This window comes from Bubalus kerabau, chromosome 22 (genome assembly GCF_029407905.1).
Source record: "Bubalus kerabau isolate K-KA32 ecotype Philippines breed swamp buffalo chromosome 22, PCC_UOA_SB_1v2, whole genome shotgun sequence".
Lineage (NCBI taxonomy): Eukaryota > Metazoa > Chordata > Mammalia > Artiodactyla > Bovidae > Bubalus > Bubalus kerabau.
The window spans coordinates 32952445-32975578 of NC_073645.1; the positions used below are offsets into that span (position 1 = coordinate 32952445).

Below are 23134 nucleotides of genomic sequence, written 5' to 3' on the forward strand. Positions count from 1 at the left end.
CTCAGATTTGGTTTAATTTTGGAGTGCTTATCATTAAATAGTCTCTGCTGCTGCTAAGTCACATCAGTCGTGTCCGCCTCTGTGCGACCCCATAGATGGCAGCCCACCAGGCTCCCCCATCCCTGGGATTCTCCAGGCAAGAACACTGGAGTGGGTTGCCATTTCCTTCTCCAGTGCATGAAAGTGAAAAGTGAAAGTGAAGTCGCTCAGTCGTGTCCGACTCCTAGCAACCCCATGGACTGCAGCCCACCAGGCTCCTCCATCCATGGGCTTTTCCAGGCAAGAGTACTGGAGTGGGGTGCCATTGCAGAATTAGTTCATCCTATCATATAAATCAGTAGTATTCAGTATGGAAATACCTAGGCATCAGTGTTCTCTAGTCAATATGATTTCTTATCTCCTAGTAAAAGAACATACGTTTCCTAGAATGAATTTTCTTGAAAGGAACTAATGGCTGGTCATCATTAATCTTGATAAATACTATCCTCCTTTGAGGGATATGATGGATAAATGAGAATTATATAAGGCTCTTCCACCCCTATGGTGCCATTATACTATAGATTACTACCAGATTATCCCCTTTGCAAAATGCTAGTTAGGGGCTTGGCCCATTCTGTCAGCCAAAATTTAAAAATGCAATCTGAAAAACTAAATCCTAAGAGATTTCTTGAGTCCTTTTTGATGACTTGTTAGCCATCATCACATGATAAAACTTCAGTGCAGGTGGCAGCTCTAAATGTGAGTTAGTGTGAGAAGCTCTATATGCCTGAAATATTTTCACCAACATGTTTAAAATGCCAAAAGGAGAAAATTTAAATAGCTGCATAATTTAGTGTTCTTCATGGTACCGACATTTGTTTGTTTTTAAGTGAATGCTAATTCTAACTAGTATGGGAGATATACTAATTTACCACCAAAAACTGCTTAGTGAAATTCTTTAACATATTAGCAGTGTATGCCCCCACCCCCTTGAGTCAATAAACAGTTGTCAAGAACCTACCATATTTCCTTAATACAAAGCTTCATTCTAGAAAATTTTTGATTTTTTCAGTGGATGAAAGCCGAGGACTCTTCTAAAGTTAGTAGTGGAACACCTATCAAAATTGAAGATCCAAATCAGTTTGTTCCTTTAAACACCAACCCGAATGAGGTACTAGAAAAGAGAAATAAGGTGAGACGTGGTCTTCTGTGGCTGGAGGAGGCATTTTTATGCTGTTTTATGTTTAAATCACTAGTAACTGAATCTGATTAATGCTAAGTTTAGAGGTTTGCATACAGAACAATTTGCAATTTAATTCTGTATAATTTTAGCTTGTATGGAATACCTCCAGCTCTTTTCTGGCTTCTGATAAGAGGGCTATATGGGGAAGAAGTATTAGACATATTTCTGCTGTATTAGTGAAAAAATGTAGCTCTCTAACACTGAAAGACAAGAGGAAATCTCATGTCAAGAGGAGTGGAGGAGATTAATGTGAGTTGTTAGAATGGTAAAACAGAGCTTTATGGAGGAGGAATTAAAGCAGCCCTTACCCGGGGTGGTCAAATAGTAAGCCAAAGGTCACCTGCAGAGTTGCCCCCAAGAACTTATTTACTGTTTTTCAATTCAGATTCGAGAACAAAATCGATATGACTTGAAAACAGCAGGACCACAGTCTCAGTTGCTTGCTGGAATTGTTGTGGATAAGCCTCCTTCTGTAAGTCCATGAAGCAGTATGATCTTTGTTTTCCCAATAATTTCTGCTTTTTAAATATGAGTAATTGTTTTTACTAAAGTTAGTATAAACACAATTTAAAAAGTCAAATAATTCACAAGACTTAAAATGTCATTTTCAATTCCCAATTTCTAGGGGCAAGGACTTTATTCTAGCATTTACTTTGGTTTCTAAAGAGCATCTTTATTCTCCTTCTTGATTTATCAGTTTTAGACTTCAGTTTTATTTCATCAAATCCACTTCATCAGGTATTAGAAGTACCATTGTTTTATACATCCCTAAAAGAGATACAAATGCTAACATTTATAATTGTTAAGAAACCAATGATAAGATGAATCCCGATTTCAGAGATGAGAAATTATGAGAGAAAAGCACATCTTAGAATTAATGAAAGATAATAGTGACTTCTTTTATGGATGATGAGGATTTAGCCTATTTACACAAGGCTTCCCATTTGCATTCTCCCAGTAAGGTTGTATCACGATGTTTTGTCTAGGTAGCTTTCAGTGTTTATATTTTTAAATGCTTACTGCTGAGCCAGGTAGTATTCCAAGATGACATTTCCTTTCTTAGACAACTTTTCTGGCCCTGGAGAAAAAGCTGCCTCCCTTATTCATTGGCTTAGTATTTGGGATATATTAGGCTTAGTTCTTCCCAAACTTTTCTTAATATTATTTTCCATAGAGTCAAAGGTAACAGGTAATCTCTCAGGTCCAGCTCTTTGTCATTGTCATTAGGGTCCAGATCTCGGCTAGCTGCTATTTAGGCCAGATATACTGGCTTATCCTGAGGTTCCTGTGCTTCTCGCTATGTGGTTCTGTTTCCTGCATTCTGTTTATGTTGGTGTGCTTTGTAGTAGATTTCTTTTTTGTTTGCATTTTTAGCATTTAGTAACCCTTTTCAATCTGCAAAGTCTTGTCCTTCACTTCTGGGAATTTTTTAAAGTATTTCTTCAGTTAAGTAGTCTTTTTTTTCCCTTCAGTTTCTTTTTCTGTCAGGTTATATATTGTTGTTGTTCAGTCACTAAGTCATGTCCGACTCTTTGCCACCCCTTAACTGCAGCATGCCAGGCTTCCCTGTCTTTCACTATCTCCCAGAGTTTGCTCAAATTCATGTCCATCAAGTCGGTGATGCCATCCAACCATCTCATCCTCTATCACCCCCTTTTCCTCCTGCTCTCAATCTTTCCCTACATCAGGGTCTTTTCCAATGAGTCGGCTCCTTGCATCAGGTTGCCAAAGTATTGAAGCTTCAGCTTCAGCATCAGGCCTTCCAGTGAATATTCAGGACTGATTTCCTTTAGGATTGACTGGTTTGATCTCTGTGGAGTCCAAGGGACTCTCAGGAGTCTTCTGCAACGCCACAGTTTGAAAGTCTTCAAATTCTTCATCTCTCAGCGTTCTTTATGGTCCAACTCTCACATCCATACATGACCACTGGAAAAACCATAGCCTTGACTAGATGGACCTTTGTTAGTGAAGTGATGTCTTTGCTTTTTAATATGCTGTCTAGGCTTGTCATATCTTTTCTTCCAAGGAGCAAGTGTCTTAATACCAGGGCTGCAGTCACTGTCCGCGGTGATTTTGGAGTCCAAGAAAGTAAAATCTGTCATTATTTCCACAATTTCCCCTTCTACTTGCCGTGAAGTGACGGGACCAGATGCCATGATCTTAGTTTTTTGACTGTTGAGCTTTTTTGCTCTCTTCTCTCACCCTTATCAAGAGGCTCTTCAGTCCCTCTTCACAGGGTATATACTAATGTGCTGTTAGTTGGATCTCTGACTAAGCCTCTGATTTTTTTATTTCCTATTTTCTCTTTGTCTTTTATTCCTACGTTCTGGAAGATTTGCTCGACTCTATTTTCTAAGCCTTCTATTTAATTTTCTATTTTGATTTTTTAAAAATTTTAAGACTTCTTATTCCCTGAATATTCCTTTTTTTTCTTTATAATATCTTGGTCTTGTTTTCTCTTTACAATATTTCCTATTTTCCCCTCTTATTCTGAGGATATCAACTTTAATTTTTCTTCAGCTGCCTTTATTGTCTGTTTCTTCTGAGTTCCCTTTTTCTTCTTAATTCTGGTCTCCTCCATGTTGGAAACTTTTCTTCAAGTGTCTGGAAGTCTGTGGTAGTCTGTCTGTATTTAAGAATGAGACACTGAAAGCCAGTTGGGGCTCAGGTGTGTGCACAGCTTGGGAACTGGTGAGCTCCTCTGTAGGATGCCTGGGTGTGGACCAGATTGTTTCTTTCAGGAATGCCCAAGCGCTAGTGTCTGTAGTTCTTTTATCTGGGGTCATTTAATTTATCCAGAGAGTTCTCTATTCTCTTGCCAGTCTGCCTCCATCATCCTGGGAGCCCTTAACTGTGTTCTGTGTCCCCAGATCAGTCGTTCTGAAGAATAAGCCCCTGATCTTCTGCAGAGATGAGAGAGAGTAATGCTCATCTGTGTGGAACAGGAAAGGGGGCCTGAGAATCTATCTGTTCCTTCTTCACACTTCTAAGTTGTCCCTTTTCAGCTTTTCTTCACGGCGACTTTCTGTGGTACTTGAGCCTTATCAGACCTCTACAGCACACAAGCAGGCTTCTTTTTTGCATTCTTTGCAGGGCTAAGGCTTCAATTTTCTCATCTCTGCCACCTGCTCTTCCACCCGCTTTCCATCTTCTGACCATGTGTTACCATTTCTCATCCTGTGTTGTCTCCTCTTCCGTTCTTTTGTCCTTAAAAGTTTATACCATTTTTGCTACTGTTCCTTTACTATCATCTTAGTAGGGTTTTGGGAGGAATTTTCTTTTAATGCATGGGTTAAATCTGCCAGATTTAGCTCAAAGTCTCATTAATTTCTTTCCTAAAGCAAATAGGTACAAGTTTATTTTCATAGCAGATTTTAAAAGTTCTCTTGGTACAGTTTAATTTTTCTAAGCCTTTTTTTTACAAAGGCTTTTTGACATTCTTGGTTTTTAAGATATTTCTTAGTTACATGGAAGTTTCTAGAACTTGGTTTAGTTTTCTTTTTTCTTAAGAGTTATTAAATTTGACCTATGCAGCCTTGAGGAAGCATCATTGGCAATTTTAGTCTATTGGATCAGTAGTCTAAAGTCATTAATCTGGATATGAATATTTTAAAACATGTTACTTTATCATTTCTTATGGGTGTTGTGAGTTGAGGTATCATATATACATTTAAGTGGGTGTATATGAAGTTGTAGGTATATATATATATGTAAATATATAAAAATAAATATACATATATGAGTATATATAAGTATGTTACTCTTGGTAACAAGTCAGTGTTTTTGTTTGCAAGACCATGCAGTTTGAAGATGATGATCATGGCCCACCAGCTCCTCCCAACCCCTTCAGTCATCTCACAGAAGGAGAACTTGAAGAGTATAAGAGGACAATCGAACGTAAACAGCAAGGCCTGGAAGGTCAGTTCACTTTGAAGTTAAGCTCCAGCTAACCACACTGCTCACAGAGCCCCTTGAGTTGGATGATAGAAGGCAGTCGGGATTTTTTTTTTAATGTTTCTTTACCATCAGTTGTTCCATGTGCTCTCTCTCAGTCTTTACTTGAGTGTAAGTAGGATTAAAATGTGAAGAGCTCCCACAGACCATGTATGTTAACATGTAGAGAAGGCTGTTTTCCTTAGAAAGCAATCTGATTGCTAGCAGAAAGTCTTCTACAGTGAAGTGAAATCTCCAGATGAGTAAGAATCACTAGCTAAAGTAAATGTAGATAAATTAATAAATTTAAACATTTCAGAAAATGTGGCTTTTTAAAAAATTTTGTTTTACTTTGACATACTTGTAGATTCACAGGTATGTGGCTTTAATGTTTTGTAAAATCTCTGTTGCTCCTGGATGTCTCAAGATGTCATTACTGTAATTTTCAAATCTAAAATAAAGTGGGACGCTAGAATTTTTATGTGACTTTCCTTAAGCACATGGGCACTCTAGTGAGGTTTCTTTTTCTGACTTCAGAACCCTGAGTAAGGGTTGCATTTAAGAACTGTTCATGAAAACACCAATTGAATACTAGCTCACTTTTACTCAAGAATAAGAGATTCTTTATAGAGAGGGTTCTCAGTCTTGGGTCTTTGGATAAGCTTGAGACAATCTATGAGCCATCCGAAAAATCTTAAATATGATATAAAATATTTGCTTAATTTTATATTTGAGGAAGTCAGGGGTGCAGGGTAGAGGACAAGAAGTCTATGACCCTAAAAGAGGGTAAGAGCCTCTGCTTTAGAGCATCTTCAACACACAGTTGAAATTTTTACCCAAAGCGAAATAGAACCACTAGTTAAAGAATCTTTGTGCCTGTTTGATATCATGTAGAAAGAACTAATGACATCTGGATCATCCAGGAAACAGTTCTCATCAGTGTGATAGTGTCTTTGTCACAAAAGGGAGTCATCCTGACTCATTAATATAATCACATTAAATGTTCTAAGTGGTATTCTTCAACTTATGTTCATTCTAACATAAGATTGGAAACTTTGTTTTTGTATTTTGTAAAATGTCCCTCTTTAATCTCTTATTTTTTGAAAGCCTAAAGATGCCAGGTAACAAATATAGCACAATAGAACCATCTCCTTGTGTGTATATATATATATATATATATAACTTTATAAGTAGTTTCTTCCACATTCATTGTGACCTGAATTAGCTCACTAATATTGCTCCAATAAGAATCACTAATTGGATATTGTTCAAAAATTCAGTGAGGCATTTTGCCTCATTAATGTAGCAGCATTGGTGAGGCTTTCAGATTTCCATTCATTTGGCTGCTCAATGTATTTTTGGTTTTCTAACACTGTAGCAAAAGCTAAATGCTTATATTATTTGCCTGGGCTGCCAGTAGCCATGCTTCCTTAAAGCATGTATGTCAAATTAGCAGTAGCAGCCGGAGTGTTAACACATTAACCTCCTCTTTTCCACACATAATGATTGATGTGTGGGATAACTGTGAGCATGCTCAGCTCATGGCTGACGCGTTTATCATCCCTGTGTATGCAGGTATTTGATGTATGCACTAACCTTCCTAAAATCTTAATGCTTTTTTGTTTTGCATGGCTTTTAACTAAACTCTTATCCAACAGATGCTGAGCAGGAATTACTCTCAGATGACGCTTCATCTGTTTCACAAATTCAGTCTCAAACTCAGTCACCGCAAAATATCCCTGAAAAATTAGAAGGTATTCAATGTAATTTCCCACAGCCTCCACCCAGTTAATCTTTAGAGTCTGTCCCTCTGTCGTTTGTCTTCATATAAAGAAATTGAACACCTGATACAGTAAGTTTCTCACCATGCACTTTACTTACAGCTCCCAGTGACTTTATTTTCTTTTATTATCATGGGGTGCTACTTTTGTTCAGCATTTATACCGATTTACCTTAATCTGGATTTTGGCAACCTAATAGTTCTTAAGAATTTGTGAAATTAAAATTGGTTTGTCATATGTCTTCCGATCAGAAGCATGAAATTTTTCTCAACTTTGATTGCCAGATGACTCCAAAATTAAAGAAAAATATATGTTGTCTTCCTCATTTGTACTGACTTAATTTACAATGAAACTGTCAAGTCATCAAACTGGACTTATCTAGCCTTCATTCTTTGTTCTAACAACTTTCTTCCCTTTATACCATTTAAGAGCATTAGCTTCATGCTAATAGGCCCATAGTCTATTAAAATAATCATCTGTCTTTATTGGGATCAAAGTAATGCCTTAGTACATTGCTTAAGCATTTCAGTTTTGTAAAATAAAGCAAAGATGTTGACTATATAAAATAACAAAAAAATCCTCTCCTTTTATAGAAAACCATGAGCTATTTTCCAAGAGCTTCATCTCCATGGACGTACCTGTCCTGATAGTGAATGGCAAGGATGACGTGCATGGTGTTGAAGACGAGCTTGCTCAGCGAGTAAGCAGGTTAACCACAAGCACCACCATAGAAAGCATCGAGATAACCATCAAGTCTCCAGAAAAAATTGAAGAAGTCCTGTCACCTGAAGGCTCACCTTCAAAATCACCATCCAAGAAAAAGAAGAAATTCCGCACTCCTTCTTTTCTGAAAAAGAACAAAAAAAAGGAGAAAGTTGAAGCCTAAATAGAGTCTTTTTATAATTGTTACTACAATGTGACGTTGCACATTTAAAAACCACATATAAGTTGATCATTAATATGCAGTGGTAGATCAGATTGGGGGTCTGTAGCAAACTGGACTTTTAAGAACTGGAAAGAGTTTTACTAAAAGAAAAACATATTATGAAAACACTTTCAAAGTCATCTCTCATTTTCTATGTCCAAAAAAGGTTTTGAATTTTTAAACAATTGCTAGTTTTGATTAGCTTTGCCCTCATGAAGTATTATAATCCCCACAAACAGATATCTGTCTGAATTACTTCAGGCCTTCTACATAATATCTGTTGGAAAGAAGTTACCAGTGAACAAGTGAGAGAATTTTTGTTTCTCAAAACCTGCTTCACTTGGTAATGAGATTATAGTTTTTTATCATGATTATTGACTGTAACTTTTGGGTTCCCATTGTTTCAATGGGCATTAACAGAATGCTTTAAAAGCTTCTAAGATAAGAATCTATAGCATTAGTATACACTGGCACATAATTGTTTTTTTAAAATTTAAGAAAAGATTCATTTGGAATTTTATTCATAGTATGAAATTTCCTCACCTGAAGTAACTTTGTTTGCAAAAAAAAAAAAAAAGGTCATTTTAGTGAACTATAATTTTTGAAAAGTTCCTTTTTTATTAGTTTAGAAACCCCCTTATTTTTCAGTGAAGGGGATTTTATACACATAACATGGGTTATTTAGTTTAACTCTGGCAAAAACGATTTTTGTATGTTGAGGCGTTTGTATACCATTCAGTATAAAAATATCATAAGCATATTAGCCAATCATTTAACAGTAGAGCACATTTGAGGCTGCTTGGTACTAAGTATACTTTAAATACAATTAAAGAATCCAGGGACTTAGTATCAAAAGGGGATTAGAGCATTTAAAGGCATAACAAGATTCATATTTGAACCTTATAATGTATTTTTCTCTTAGTATTGCTAATGAGTGAGAAAGCCCTCACATGATAACCACGTGGAAAGGAAGAGACTGAGAGAGGAAGTGAGCAGTGACGGGAATAGGAGAGGTGTCATGAGAAGAAGAGTTCTAGGTTGATGCTGCACAGCCACGATAGAATTTGAAGTGTCATTTATTTACAGCATGTCCCCGATTGCTAAAATTTTGTTTCTCTGCCAAAACCATTGTATTTCTTAGTTGACATTCAAGTTTTAAAAGGGTGAAATCCTTTTAATGTTACGTATTTTTAGAAGGCGGCGCAAAAAGAAAGCAGTGGGTCTAATCCCCGCCCCCCACCATGAGAAAACTACCACTTTTTAATTTTTACCAATTTTTCTTATCTTTTCAGTTAACTTTCTTTCTAATGTAAATACAAATTTAAACCTAGACTTAATATAGTTTTTTTTTTTTTTCCTTTCACCCAAGTAATGTCACAAATCAATGTAAAATCAATGATCCAAAATAGTCAATGGGTAAAAATAATCCAAAGTATTTCTGGAGGGTGAGTTGGTGTATAAAAAAAAATTCCATGGATTATAGTGTGTTGCGGGGCTGGTTCTGTTTGACTGTGAGTGTTTGATGATGCAAAGTTGAAATGGAGCCTGGAAAGTTCATTCTAGATCTCACTAACTACTGGAATCAGTGTTTTAATCTTAGTGGAAAACTTCAGTTGCTTAATTCTGTGTTTGAGGATTCTTTTTTGTTCTACATCATTTATGTTGTATTACAATGTATGTAGAAACAGTAACCTGTGAACTATGCTTTTCCATAACTTTTTAAAAATATATATATCTTAAATGAATGCAATGTGCATAAGTATTTTTTAAATGCAACAGTGAACTATTTGCACCTTTTGCTAATGCCTCTATTTACTTGCTTTGGCATAAAGAATGAGCCAATGAACCTCTGTGTCCTGTGGAAAATGTATAAATGTTATCTGATATTGCTCTTAGATGTAATGCTAATTAATGTAAAATCACAAATAAACAGTATTTTAAATAGATGGACTTGGTATCATGAGCTTTCTATTCATGAGTGGTTACTTATCCTGAACTAACTACTCTGTGGACTGTTGAGTTTTGTACTGCAGTGAGATTCTGAGTAAGACTGACACCTCTGAATAAGAAATGTCCTGATACATTTATTTTCAAATTAGTTGAAAATTAACTAATAAGCCCTTCTTGTTTCAGCTCATTTTGGAGGAAATATTCCCCAAGTGACCTATTTTTCTTTCTTGATAGGATGTGACAGTCTTAAATATTTTTCTGACATTTATAGAGATCTTTGAAGGATTTTAGATTCTGATTCTCAGTCTCAGTGCTACATGGATGTAGAATAGAAAATGTTGCAGTATATATGTCGAGTTTATACCTTCTCTTTAATTTTTATATATGTTATAACATAACCTTAAAAAGACAGTAGAATAGAAAGGTTAAAATTATACCATAATATGCAACAAAATAATTTATTCTCTTCCAGCTCTTGTTATGTATGTACTTCCTGTGTATTGGTTATCATGGTATGGATGTAATTTTATTCAAGATTTTTTCCTACTTACTATAGCATATTCTATCCTAAAGATTTTCAAACTAAATCACTCACATGACTGATGTCTTATGATTTTTTTCCATCACTTTGTCCTAAAAATAGAGTGCAAGAGGGGAAATCATGTTAATTGAGGGTTCTGGTTAATTGAAGTTTTTACTATAATTACCCATTATAAAAATGAAGGGTTTGGGCAGAGAATAGATTCATAGTCTTGGGCATATTTAATTATTACCTTGTCTTGTAAATAGCCCTTTGGTGAAAAAATTGCTGTTTTAGAAAGATGCTCATTTGAAAATTCCCTTTCATAAAGCAACAAAGGCAATTATCTTCAGTCCGCACTTAAGAGTCCATAGAGCATGAAAGGTAGCGTTGCCTCTGCCTTTCCCTCTATTGATTAGTATTTTCATTCAGCAGGGAATAAAGAGAACAAATGGATCAAATTTTGACAGCATTGGCTTTTCTTAATATTAGGTTTTGTTTTGTTTTGACATAGGCAGAGAACACATAAAGGCAAATTGTTTATTTTTTAAATTCAAGGGTAATGTATATATGCATCAATATTGCAATTTCGACCAAACTAGGATTTTAAACAAGCAATCTTCTTTGTGGCCACTAGAGGGTACTGTAGACCTAACAATCCGGTGTATTTCTAGCCCTTGAACTTTGCTTTTCTTAAAGGCTAAGCACCACCATGTTTATTGTCAAACACCCAGAACTTAGAAAAGTTTGTTGCTTATCATTCTCCTCACTAGACTGTTCTCAACTTTGTGGTCTCAGCACGTCCATTTCACCAATGCAAATACCACCAGCAGGGACTCTAATGCCTGTGGAGAACACACTGAAAATTGTTGAGGTGTGGTCTCAGAAAGTAACCGTGGTAGACAGTAACTCCTCGGAGGAGTTTTCATGCCTGTGAGTGGCAGTATAATGCCTGCTTCCAAAAAATAACTGACATTTTTTTGACTGGGGAGATAACGGATAGTATCTGTCATTTTTTTGATGCCTTCTGTGTTATCAAAAACTATGCTAAATGCTTTTCATGTAATACCTCCTCTGGCCTTTCCAACATCCTAAGGAAGTAGATGATATTATCCTCATTTTGTAGATAAAGACTAAGGCTTGCAGACAACAAAAAGGAGGTGCTAGTGTTTCACTTTGAGATACAAATTTTTACTATTCTAGTGCTGTGTGTGTGCCAGGTCCTGAGTGTACGCTTCCTGGGGGAGTCGTAGCTTACTTAGTGTGAACTCGTAAGTCCACCCATCCTGAATTCATGTTTTGATATAAGACAGGCTGTAGATTTGGGATAAAACATTAACTTTTGATTTGGAAGACTTAAGTTTACCCCAAGAATTAAGAAATTGATGAATGCCTGAAAAGTGGGAACAACCTGTGGTAATTCAGTCTTTTAGGATAAAGAACCAGCTCTTGAACCTTCATCATGACACCCAGAAGACAAGATATCTGTACTTTTGCATACGATGCAAAAAAGAGTTGGGCAGAAGCTCTTTATCTTTGCTTAAAAAAAAAAAATTTCCAAAGTTGGGGGCAAGGAGAGACATTCTAAGGAAAGTTATTTTTTAAAACCTGGAAAGACTGTTTAGTTATAGAAGTATTTTTAAAGATAAATAAACTGTAACAACTTAAATCTTATTTAAATGGACATACTTGGAGATGATCTTCCTTGGAGAAAAATTCTAGCATATATGCTGGAGATCAAAACAAGAAGAAGCCAGCCTTTGGGAGTTTTCAGAGATTTCATTTCTAAGAGATGACCATTAGGGGGCAATCCTGGGTCTAAATTTAGTTTTAGTTGATGGAGGCCAGAAGGAAATGGCAACCCACTCCAGTGTTCTTGCCTGGAGAATCCCAGGGGCGGGGGAGCCTGGTGGGCTGCCATCCATGGGGTCGCACAGAGTCGGACACGACTGAAGCGACTTAGCAGCAGCAGCAGTTACTTCAAAATGTCTATTTGGGGCTTGGATTTGCATCTGTTTTCTGATTATGAATTACTGGATGCAGAATCAGTTCAGTTCAGTCGCTCATTTGTGTCCGACTCCTTGTGACCCCATGGACTGCAGCATGCCAGGCCTCCCTGTCCATCACCAACTCCCCGAGCTTGCTCAAACTCATATCCATCGAGTCGGTGATGCCATCCAACCATCTCATCCTCTGTCCTCCCCTTCTCCTGCCTTCACTCTTTCCCAGCATCGGGTCTTTTCCAGTGAGTCAGTTCTTTGCATCAGGTGGCCAAAGGATTGGAGTTTCAGATTCAGCATCAGTCTTTCCAATGAACATTCAGGACTGATTTCCTTTAGGATGGACTGGTTGTATCTCCTTGCAGTCCAGGGAACTGTCAAAAGTTTCAACACCACAGTTTAAAAGCATCAGTTCTTCGGCACTTAGCTTTCTTTATGGTCCAACTCTTACATCCATACTACTAGAAAAACCATAGCTTTAACTAGATGAACCTTTGTCAGAATAAGGTTGAGGAAAGTTTATAAACACTGAATTACTTCATGCATTCCTCCAGCCTAGTTATCTTGTTCTGACTTAGGAAGAATTAGTCCTCCAGAGAAGTTGCACTTGCCTAACACTAGTCGTTCAGAGACGACTCAGCCAGAATCCAAGCACAGATCTTCAAGTCTGCGTCTCAAACACTTGTCTGCTATACCGCAGTCTCCCTTGGAAGCCCATTGGATCATAACCTAGGAACAGATAAATAAACAGTATCTAAAATCCCCTGCAAATTAATGTTTAGGACTTTATTATAGGGATAGTTAAGATAATATTGCAGAACAGAGCTCATGTATTATTTATCAATAATTAAGTCAGTTAGATGCTCTGTGACACTTCTGTTTCCTCTCAAGTGAATTAAGATACTGATTGCTTTCCTACTACAACCTATGATATTTAAATGCCATTTATACCTTAAATGACAAACTGGTATGTTTTAATATTCCTTCCATAGCAAATGTTATATGTCTTACCTAGCAGACAGGTGGACATGTCTCCAGTTAGGTTATTTTTAAGGCCTGTATGATTTATAGTTGGTTAAGTCTTGATAATGAAGCAATGGTGAAAGTTACTGATTATTTCTGCACAAACTACTTTAGGTTCTGTCATTCCTGGGCCAGTGCTGACCTTGCTTGTAATAGTAAAAAAAAATAAGAAAATTCCTTATTTTCAGTCCCGAGTAACTCCTATCTCTAGGCAAAATACTGCTGCTGCTAAGTCGCTTCAGTCGTGTCTGACTCTGTGCGACCCCATAGACGGCAGCCCACTAGGCTCCCCCATCCCTGGGATTCTCCAGGCAAGAACACTGGAGTGGGTTGCCATTTCCTTCTCCAATGCATGAAAGTGAAAAGTGAAAGGGAAGTCACTCAGTCGTGTCCGACTCTGTGCGACCCCATGGACTGCAGCCCACCAGGCTCCTCCATCCATGGGATTTTCCAGGCAAGAGTACTGGAGTGGGTTGCCATTGCCTTCTCCGGCAAAATACTAGTTCTTGGCTAATCTCTATACCTTAAAATCAATAGCATTGATTTTATTAATCCAGTTTTTATGTTCACAGGAAAATTATTTTTCTAAGAAATCATTCAGGCTCTCACCTTCTGAATCGGACTGGATTCTGCCTGTGGAATGTGTACCTGTCTAAATAAACTTGCTTTTAAACACACAAAAGTAATGATAAATTTCTAAGAAATGATTCTAAAATGTTTAATATGCTTTTAAAATAATAGACAAGCAATTAGTAAAAAATATTGTAAGAGTCCGTACTACATATTATTTCAAACTCTTGTAGACAAGATTTTTCCTCATTGTTTGTCCCTTTATATTCGACTTTCACTCCAAAGGGTCAGTAGAATGAGCCCTGTGGAAGGACCAATTTGGAGTGTTAATTATTGGACGTCTTAGACCAAAGAATGTCCTATTGGGCTGATATTTAGACTTGAGATTTTTCAAGAAAAAAAAAAAAAAAAAACGAATTTTCCAAAGCAGTAATATCCTAACAGACGGGGATGGAAATGAGGAAGTGGTGTGGTTATAAGAGGCAGACTGTTCTGTGGATTTCCCACTGGTCCTCTTGACTTAAATGATATTTTCTGGGTTAAGAAAAAAAACTCTGGCAGTCCCAGCCTGGACCTCGGACTGCGGTGCTGCCAGACGCTTTCCAGTGAATTGCCAGACTCTCGTGTGTCCTAACTTCATGTACGGGCACTTTGTTTTATAAGCAGGATCTAAACTAATTGTTTTTTCCAAGAGCAATAGCTTCAGAAGATTCTGACTGAGCAGGAGCTATGGAGGAAGTCGTTGCAGTACTCTATAACTCACCCCTTTCCTATTGAGTAATGCTCTGGGGGCTGGATTTCAGCGGTGGCTGGTTGGGCAGACTTTGACTTTAGAGTAGGTGACCTCCTCGGTTTTATGAGAGAACATGTAGATACAGCCAACTTGCTGGCAGGCACAGGCTTACTCTTCCAAAGGTGTTTACTGGACTAACAAGGTTAAACATTACTTCTTACCTGATTTCTATTTTGGAAATGTTGGCTTCAATTGTTTCAACTGAAATGAAGGTCATTTGAGGCTATTAAGACAAACCAAAATGTATTCCAAATATTATGCACCAGGCCATGGTGCTGGGAGGAGGAGGGGGAAGAGGGGAGGGGTGAAGCTCCCACTGCTCTTGGATGTTTCCGTCTATCAGTGTGTGTAAGTCACTTAGCCATGTCCAGCTCTTTGCAACCCCATAGACTGCAGCCCACCAGGCTCCTCTGTCCATGGGATTCTCCAGGCAAGAATACCGGAGTGGGTAGCCATTCCCTTCTCCAGGGAATCTTCCCAACCCAGGGATCAAACCCAGGTCTCCTGCATTGCGGACAGATTCTTTACCATCTGAGCCACCAGGGAAGCCCATTAAGCCCTTTAAAATACGTTGTGTGTGATAACTGAGGTGTTTCATTTTAAAAATAATCTTTTAGGTAATTTTGTATTATAGACCCAAGTATGTGAAATAACTTCGTATAGGTATGGTCTCCTGTCTCCATTTTGACCTTTAGGTTAACATTGAGCAAGAATACATGCACATACCCTTGCTGAAGTCAGGCTGAGCATGGCTCAATTAACTGCAGAAGAACAGGGCAGACTGGGTGGGGCAAGCTCTGGAATTCTACCCACTCACTGAGCAAAGCCGGGCATTGGGGCAGCAGCTTGACCTGAAGCAGGTAGTAGGAAGTCCAGCCCAGCGGGTGAAGCATGGAATCCGGAGGATGTGGCAGTCGACCAAAAGCGCAATCTGGTACAGTGGTCCGTATCCAGGAAGTTAAGTCCCAGTCAGGAACCTGGAGCAGAGCAGGACCGCAGGAACCGGTGTAGCTCGCGTAGGAGCCCCAGCCCAGGGGCTGAGCTTTAAGAGCAGTGCTTCCTCCACTTCCTGTGGGGCAATGGCAAAACCAGGGAAGGACCTCGGGCTTAGGGGGTCTTAGTATAGTTCTTCAGAACAGAAACTCAGATGGAAGGAGAATGACAGATGGATCCTGTGATCAGAGCTGAGGTACACGGTAATGGCTAGGGTCCCAGGAGCAAAGCAGTGCTTTGTCAAGTCAAGACACAAGGTTATGACTGGCCTGCAAACAGGCGTGACTTCTTGCTGAGTGAGCCCCAGAGCCACCTTAGTTCTTCCTGTCTCATCAGGACCAGTCCTGAAGCCCACTTGAGGGGGTCAAGTGGCTCCAGCCAATGGGGGCGAGGAGTGCTGCAGAGACAGGAAGGGGCCTGGCCTGCCGCTAACGATGGAAGCAGCCCCACGTGGGAACAGACTCAGCCGGGCAGCCAGGACGGGTTATTAATATTTCACCATAGAACTTACCTGGGGGACAAGGGCCAAGCACTACCAAGACACTAGCTGTCAGAATGGCCCTGTGTTCTTCGGGAACTCATTTTCTCTAAGAAAATAACCGAGTTTACCCCAGAAAATGAGCCCTAGTGACAAATCTGGCCCCCCTTCTGGACGTCAATATAAGCTGCTCATCAAGAGTGCTGGTAATTGGGGATTTCCCTGGTGGTCCAGTGGCTAAGACTCTGTCCTCCCAGTGCAGATCCCTGATCAGGGAACTAGATCCCACATGCTACAGTGAAGATCAAAGTTTCCGTCAGCTGCAAATAAGACCTGGCTCAGACAAATACATAAATATGTATATACTTTAAAAAGAGTACTAGTAATTGGATAGAAGAGAATCAGAGGGTGGTCTGTATTTCTCCCCCTCCTGGAGTAAATGAGGCTATGATTTTAGGTGAGCAGAAGTACCTTGATTCTATGTGATATGTCTCCAGACCCTTGGGTGATGGGTAACAACCTTCTGCCCTAGGGCAGGAGGCCTCACCAATTTGTCTTGCCACACTTGCCCAAAGAATGACTGCTCAGTCCACTCCTCCAGGCTGCTGCCAAGAGGAAGACTTCCTCCGGCCCTTACCTGTCAAACCTCAGGTCTGTCGTCATCCTCTGTTTAAATCATTCTGTCCTCTACTCCAGGAGCTGTCCATAGAACACCTGTTCCTACTCCCTGGCAAACAGAATCTCCTCACACCCATCTCCCTTAACCTGCTTACCTAGCAGAAGGCTTGCAGCCTCTCCGGTGTCTTCCTAGCTTTCCAGGCATCCTCCACCCGGCCCCGTTGATGAAGCATGTTACTCTTATTCAAATAACTTCCTTCTTTATCAGACTCCAATGGCACTTTAGGGTCATACTTATCTCAGTCTGTCTTAAATTAACATTGTTATATATTCCCCCCTACAAGATTATGAACTATGGGAAAGCAGAGGTTATACCTTGTTCTTCTTTTTGTCCTCCACCGTGCTTCATCGAACATAGATGCTGAATTTTTGTTGCTTATGATGAACACTATTGTTCATGTTGATGTCATCTTAACAATATGTACATAGCAAAACATGTTCTTGTGTATCTTAAATAGCCAAAATCAGGAAGGGGCTTGAAGTTAAAACCATGGTTAGAGTCACTAGTTTGATCTGCACAGCAAATGATTGCCACAATTTACCAAGTGCCCACCCACCACACGCAGGCATTGTCCCGCATGTTTTATGACATTATCTTAATTCCCTTTCCTGCGCTGAAGGGAACCTGAGGTTTAGAGAGAAGCTAATACATTGTTTCATATCATTACATGCTGCTAAGTCGCTTCAGTCGTATCCGACTCTGTGCGACCCCACAGATGGCAGCCCACCAGGCTCCCCGTCCCTGGAATTCTCCAGGCAAGAACACTGGAGTGGGTTCCCATTTCCTTCTCCAATGCATGAAAGTGAAAAGTGAAAGTGCAGTCGCTCAGTCGTGTCCGACTCCTAGCGACCCCATGGACTGCAACCTACCAGGCCCCTCCATCCATGGGATTTTCCAGGCAAGAGTACTGAAGTGGGTTGCCATTGCCTTCTCCCATATCATTACATAGTAAGTGGTAGATCCAGGATTCAAACTCCAAGTCTGTTTCTTACTCTTTGCAGATTATTCACCAAATGCAGCCCTCTTGACAGTTGGTAGAAAAATCAAGTGTTAGAACTTGCAGCAATAACAGAGAAGCCTTCCCCAGGCTGTCTCTCCTGTGGCCAAATTGGCTTCTAGGTGAGGAAGAGTTAGCCCAGGACAGACTTCCTGGGCAGCCGACTGCAATCACTAACTCAGAGTAGGGGAGAACGTCCTGTGCACATATGCAATATAGTTTTGTTTAGGAAGCCGAGGACAGCTTAGAGGATCTGTATAGAAAAGAAGACTGGGTGTTGGTCTTTTCTTAGCAAACACTACTACAGCCGTGCTACTAAATTAACAGTAATATGGTCACTGCGTCCTGATCAGCAGCGTGGTTTTTTAATGCATGTATTGCCCAATATTGCCCACTGAATCTCTGCAGATTGTTTAACTGAAGGCTGCTGTCATTGATAGAAGTTGTTGGCACATTATCTCTCCCTGGGTAAAGTGTAATAGCTAGAATTTACTGAGCATCATGTGCTTTAAATGGATGCAATAATTTACTACTGCAAACCTCCAGATAAATAATATTATCCCCCATTTTACAGATGAGAAAACTGGCTTTAGAGAAGATGCCTAAGGTGGCAAAAGCCGGGGTTGAAACCTACATAATCAAAGTTGAGAGCTTATTCTTTTACTGTCTTTGATTTCCAAGGATAACTGCTGTTTTATTCATCTTTTTCACTTACATGGATCTCTGGGGACAGCAGACATTAATTAATAAGCTATTACATTATACAGGGTTCTGGGTTCAAGTTTTCTTTCACTCTCAGTCACTTCTGTGCTAGAATACTCTTTTGTTCTCGAATGCTAGTTATGGTACATGATAAATTACATAGTATCTAATTCCAACTGTTGTACCAATAATATTCTGAAATTTCCACATTTGAAATCATTGTAGCCTTTTTTTCTTTGTCCAATAGTGGAACATTATAGTCTAGAGCTTATGCTCTGGAGTCATAGAGACCTGAGTTTGACTCCTGGCTCTTTACTTTTCTATAAAATGGGTAGAATAATTGTACTAAGCTCTTAGAATGGTTATAAGAATTAAGTGAAATTGTAATATGCACAAACTTCACATGGAACTCAGAATCAATAAACCCTCAGTTAATATTGGTATCGTTAGTATCATCACTTTCTTTGGTCTCCTTTATCTGCCAGGAGAGAATGCATATTAGAAAAAAGATTAAACTATAAATGGCTTATCCCTTTCAATGTTATCTATCTGAAATGTTGTCATTCCTGTTCTTTTTAAAATTCTCTGTACAATAATGACTAGATTTCCAGTCTTTGAAAGAGGGCAGGCACTGCCCTGGCCATCCAGTGGTTAAGATTTCACCTTCCAATGCAGGGAGTGCTGGTTCGATCCCCAGTGAGGGAACTAAGATCCCACATGCCCTGGGGCCAAGGAATCAAAATATAGGATAGAAGCTATATTGTAACAAATTCAGTGAAGACTTTTAAAAATGGCCCACATCAAAAAAAAAAAAAAAAATCTTGAAAGAGAAGGGCAGGCAATGACACGAGATGAACATATAACTTATAACTGGCCCTTTTCCAGTAAGAAAAAATTCTGTTGTTGGGAGATAAGGTTTGTAGTCTGGAAAGGTGATGGATAAAGGAATTGCTACATTGATTACTCCCAGACAAGGATACTCCAGAGCAGCAACTTCAAGACAAGAGGGGATGCCTAGACATAAGGCAGCTTCATGGAGAATCCCATAGGTGCCAAGGTGTGTTTGTGGAAACAACCGCCTTTGGGGCTCTTGTTGGAAAGGATTTTCCTAGCTCTCTTTGTTCCCCTGAAAATTGAGGGCCATCATGTAGGGGGTTGGCCATCTGCAGCCTTTATGGCTCTTACTATCTGATCTTGGAAATTCAAGAAAGTCCTTTATGAATAAGCTTAAATGATGCGTCACAAACCACAATTTGGTTTTCCCTCTGGGGAATGCTCTGGTGACAGAGGTTAACCAAAACTGTTCCCTGAGCATCATGAAGAAGTCCCAGAAAAAAGCAGGTTCTTGTCAGTCCTGGGCTGGGTAGAACATTAGTAAGAAAACAAATATGCTTCATAAGAAAAACCTGCCTATGCTCAAAATCTGATTAAAGGTAGGGGAGAGGAAAAGGGTTGTGTAAAAGTAAATGGGAAGGGGGCCCAGAATGTAAAATTCTTTGGACAGTTTGAATAATTAAGCACATTATACACTTTCATATTCATAGGGGAAAGACAGGAAAGAATACACCCAAATAGAATGTGTTTAACAGTGGTGGTATCTTTTTTTTCACTTTATTGAAGTAAGTTGATTTACAATGTTGTGTTCATTTTTTACTGTACAGCAAAATGATTCGGTTATACATATCCACTCTCTTTCATATTCTTTTCCATTATGGTTTTCCACAGCTTATGGAATATAGTTCCCTGTGCTGCACAGTAGGACCTAACTGTTTGCCCATTCCCTGTGTAATAGTTTGCATCTGCTAATCCCAAACTCCCAATGCATCCCTCCTCATTCGCCCTCCCCCCGGCAACCACGAGTTTGTTCTCTGTGCTCTCTATGTCTGAGTCTGCTGCTGCTGCTGCTAAGCCACTTCAGTCGTGTCCGACTCTGTGCGACCCATAGACGGCAGCCCACCAGGCTCCCCCATCCCTGGGATTCTCCAGGCAAGAACACTGGAATGGGTTGCCATTTCCTTCTCCAGTGCATGAAAGTAAAAAGTGAAAGTGAGGTCTCTCAGTCGTGTCCGACTCTTCGCGACCCCATGGACTGCAGCCCACCAGGCTCCTATGTCCATGGGGTTTTCCAGGCAAGAGGACTGGAGTGGGGTGCCAGTGTCTGAGTCTAACAGTGGTCATATCTTGGTAGTGGGATTACATATGCTTTTAATTTATTTTTGACTCTTTTAGATTTCCAAATTTTGAATAATGAAATATTAAAAACGCAGAGTATCAAAAATTATGATAATTGGGGGAAATGCTATTTTTAAGTCATATGTCAATACAGAATGATAAGCACAGAGCAGAACAGTGCCAATTATATGCTACCATTCATGTAATAAAGGGAGCAAAAAATATATATTATTTATATGTGTATAAAATATGCCAGGAAAATTAAACCAGAAATCAGTGGCACAGGATTGACCATGGGAAATGGAAGCGCCCTGTGGGAGATTTTTCACTATAAATGCTTTGATACTCTACTTCTTTAATTGAGTGCCTATATAAAAAGTTTTTAAAATGCAGTATATTTTCCCCATTGTAACGTCAAGAGGTCCTGAAAATTGTACAAAGCATATCATTATAAATGAACTATACATATATTTCAAGCACACTCTGTATGATCTACAGGAGGTAGAATGTCTGCAAGACACCAGGATACCTTGTACCACGTCGTGTGGTGTTATTTATCTAAAGGCCCACATGTCAAATGCGGATCCTCATTGAGAACCAAAAGAAAAAAAACTAGCCTTAATATGAGTCATCAAGTTTCCATTTTTGCCTTGGCTTCCAAGAAGCCTAGAGCTATGTTTTGCCTTCAACCAGATTTTCTGGTTGAGGGGGACAGTCAGACTCTTACCGAGACACTCCCCATTTATTACTCCACTCTCATCTTTCAAATCTTGTTCTAATAGCTTTCCATTTAGTTAGAGCTATGCCTTCCCCTAGATGCAGTTTCAAAACTTCTTTGAAAGGCGATGGATACGTATTGGTTATCCATTGCTAGGTAACATGCACACGTGTCGCTGCAATTGTGTCCGACTCTTTGCGACCCTATGGACTGTAGCCCACCAGGCTCCTCGGCCCATTCTCCAGGCAACAATGCTGGAGTGCGTTGCATGCCCTCCTCCAGGGGATCCTCCCGACACAGGGATCAAAGCCACATGTCCTGTGTCTCCTTAATTGCAGGCGAATTCTTTATCCACTGAGCCACCTGGGAAGCCTCTACGTCACTCTAAGATGTAGAAGCGTAAAACAACAATATACATTTATTGTATCTCACAGAACATATTTCATGAATCAGAAATTCAGAAGCTTGGGATCTTTCAAGAGATTGCTGCTGAGACATTAGCCAGAGCTGTGGTCATCTGAGGGCTCAAATGGCGCTGGAGACCCTGATTCTGGGAAGGTCAGCAAGCTGGTGCTGACTGTTGGTGGGAGGCCTTCAATCCTCCCAACACGGGCCTCTGCATGTGCTGCCTGAGTGTCCTCGGGGCAGGGTGGCCCACGGAGCAGACAACCCAAGAGAGAACAAGGTGGAAGCCACATCCTCTTATGACCTTGCTCCGGAAGTCACATACCTTCACTTCTGCCACAGCCTCTTCAGAAATGAGTCACTAGTCCAGCCAGTCTTCAGGAGGAGGGCTATTTGGCTTCACCTATTGAAAAAAGGAGTGTCAAAGAATTTGTGGTCATATTTAAAAACCACCACAGGGTGTAATAAAAAATCCAAATAAATCAATTAATATCAAATTAGTTAAATGAGATGGTAAGGACCACAAGACGTAAAGGAAGGTCACTTTTAGGAGGACACACCCATTGAGCACCTGCTCTATCCTGAGCTCTGTCCTTCACAAACGAGATTGTGTTTAATTTTTACAGATGAGGAAAGCGAGACTCAAGAAGGTTGTACAACTTGTCCACGATCACGTAGCTAGTGTCAGAGGAGCCTGTCAAGCACACATCAGTCTGAGGTCACAGCTGAGCCATCACCCTTCCCAGCAGGAAATGGAAAGCATTCTCAACTATTTGCCACCTTGATTTCCCTAAGCCATGGCCACTGGGCCACCAGAGAGAAATGTCATAAATACTCCAAGTTGAATGAATTCTAATAGAGCTGTTTAATTCATCTCTAAGTCCTCTGGAATCAAATGTGTTAATTCTCCTTCAGGAGCACCTCCCCTGCCTTCTGCCATTACCGGTATGTGCCCAGGCAGGGCAGAGCCCTGCCTCTCCTCACCCCTGACTTTGAAAGTCAGCCAGCTCCTCTTCCCATTGCAGCTGGCTGTAACACGGAGGCCAGTGGGGTCAATGGAGTAGGGTGACACAGCACTGTGGTGCGTGAGGACAAGGCCCTCCTGATGGGGACTGAACCAAGCCCAACAGGGTGGAGATCAAACAGGCCATCTGCCCTGGTGCTACGCTAGACTGTGGGGCACTGATAAGGCCAGGGCATCACCCACCCAGTTCAGCATCCTCTTCCACATATAGACTTCTCTTGACGCTGCCCTCCCAGCCATTGATTGTCA

The 23134-nt window shown here is 39.9% G+C and overlaps 1 protein-coding gene across 4 annotated transcripts in view; it reads left to right on the forward strand.

Moving 5' to 3' along the window:
* Positions 1-9807, forward strand: part of ADD3 (adducin 3) — a 131897-nt gene extending 122090 nt beyond the window's left edge. For all 4 annotated transcript variants that reach the window (XM_055560233.1, XM_055560235.1, XM_055560232.1 and 1 more), the window contains 5 exons: positions 1052-1171; positions 1608-1694; positions 5017-5140; positions 6814-6909; positions 7530-9807. In XM_055560233.1, the coding sequence (XP_055416208.1) occupies positions 1052-1171; positions 1608-1694; positions 5017-5140; positions 6814-6909; positions 7530-7822 (720 nt within the window). In that variant the 3' untranslated portion in view covers positions 7823-9807. The remainder of the gene's footprint in view (positions 1-1051; positions 1172-1607; positions 1695-5016; positions 5141-6813; positions 6910-7529) is intronic.
* Positions 9808-23134: the final 13327 nt, after the last annotated feature.